The sequence below is a fragment of the Sinocyclocheilus grahami genome, unplaced genomic scaffold (genome assembly GCF_001515645.1).
Source record: "Sinocyclocheilus grahami isolate Dianchi unplaced genomic scaffold, SAMN03320097.WGS_v1.1 scaffold45066.1, whole genome shotgun sequence".
NCBI lineage: Eukaryota > Metazoa > Chordata > Actinopteri > Cypriniformes > Cyprinidae > Sinocyclocheilus > Sinocyclocheilus grahami.
In genome coordinates this window covers 1-1,092 of record NW_015524823.1, presented here as the reverse complement: position 1 = coordinate 1,092, position 1,092 = coordinate 1, and the positions used below count along the sequence as shown (strand labels likewise).

Sequence of the window (1,092 nt, the reverse complement as noted above, 5' to 3'; positions counted from 1 at the left end):
TAATTTAACAGATTTAACAAAGAAATGGCAAGTAACACTGAATTTAACATGACATTTTTAAGTAGAGACCAAGTATTTTCTTCAATAAACTTTTTTGTTTGTTTGGTTGTTTAATTTTCAACTTCAAAAAACAATTTTTACAGTCCATCTAAATAAATACCATTTAAAACACAAACTAACCTGCTCACTTCAATGCAATAGTCTCCTCTGATAGTGCCAGGGAGAGAGTCTGCTGGATTTGTCTCTCCAAGCATCTTTCTGGCAGTCTTTACCACATCCAGCCCTTGCCATACCTAATTAAAAACATATGCAGATAGACACATGTAAGTGTGACATAGCATTACAGGCCTTTAGATGAGGCATAATTACAGAACTCATATTTGGGACCAATATGGAGGCACTGTGTTCCTTGCCATTGCAACAATGGGTCCAGAGCTCATGTATTTGATCAAGCCACCGTAGAATGGCTTCTCCCTCAGGTCCCTGTAGTGCTGTCTGAGCTGCTCCTCTGATGCCTACAGGCGTAAACACACATTTATATTAATACAGATGATATATTCTCCAGGTGAATATTATGTGAAAGATGCTTCAGTGGTGCTCTCACCTGCAGGAGCTTCATGCCGACCAGTTTGAAACCCTTGCGTTCAAAGCGAAGGATGATTTCACCCACCAGTCTGCGCTGAACTCCGTCTGGCTTCACTGCGATGAACGTGCGCTCGTTTGTGCCAGTCCATCCTGCAATGAACATCTGAAATTAAACTCATTGCTCTCGACTCTCAAAGCTATTGCTTGCTTGTGTACAGAACTTCATTACACAGAAATCAAAACAGATGTGATTGGTAGAAGCTATTATGTGTGCTACTCAAATGTATTACACATCTCACGTAAAAACAGATTTGATTGGTCGAATTTAGTATGTGTGGTATGGTATTCTAATATACACACTTCATTCTGATTGGTCAGTCACGGCATTTAAATTTAATAGATAATATATAGACTCTGTGGTCTATATAAAACAACAATTTAAACTGAAAGTAATACTTCATCATATATATATATATATATTAGGGATGCACGATATATCGGCCACCA

General features: G+C 38.2%; 1 protein-coding gene across 1 annotated transcript; it reads right to left on the bottom strand.

Moving 5' to 3' along the window:
- Positions 1–160: 160 nt before the first annotated feature.
- Positions 161–748, bottom strand: LOC107580790 (nucleoside diphosphate kinase 3-like; the record flags this gene model as incomplete). The annotated part of the gene is made up of 3 exons (XM_016266430.1): positions 605–748; positions 414–515; positions 161–293 (listed from the first exon to the last, which is right to left on the bottom strand). Coding segments are annotated over exons 1-3 (379 nt in total), but the record flags the coding sequence as incomplete, so codon positions are not given.
- Positions 749–1,092: the final 344 nt, after the last annotated feature.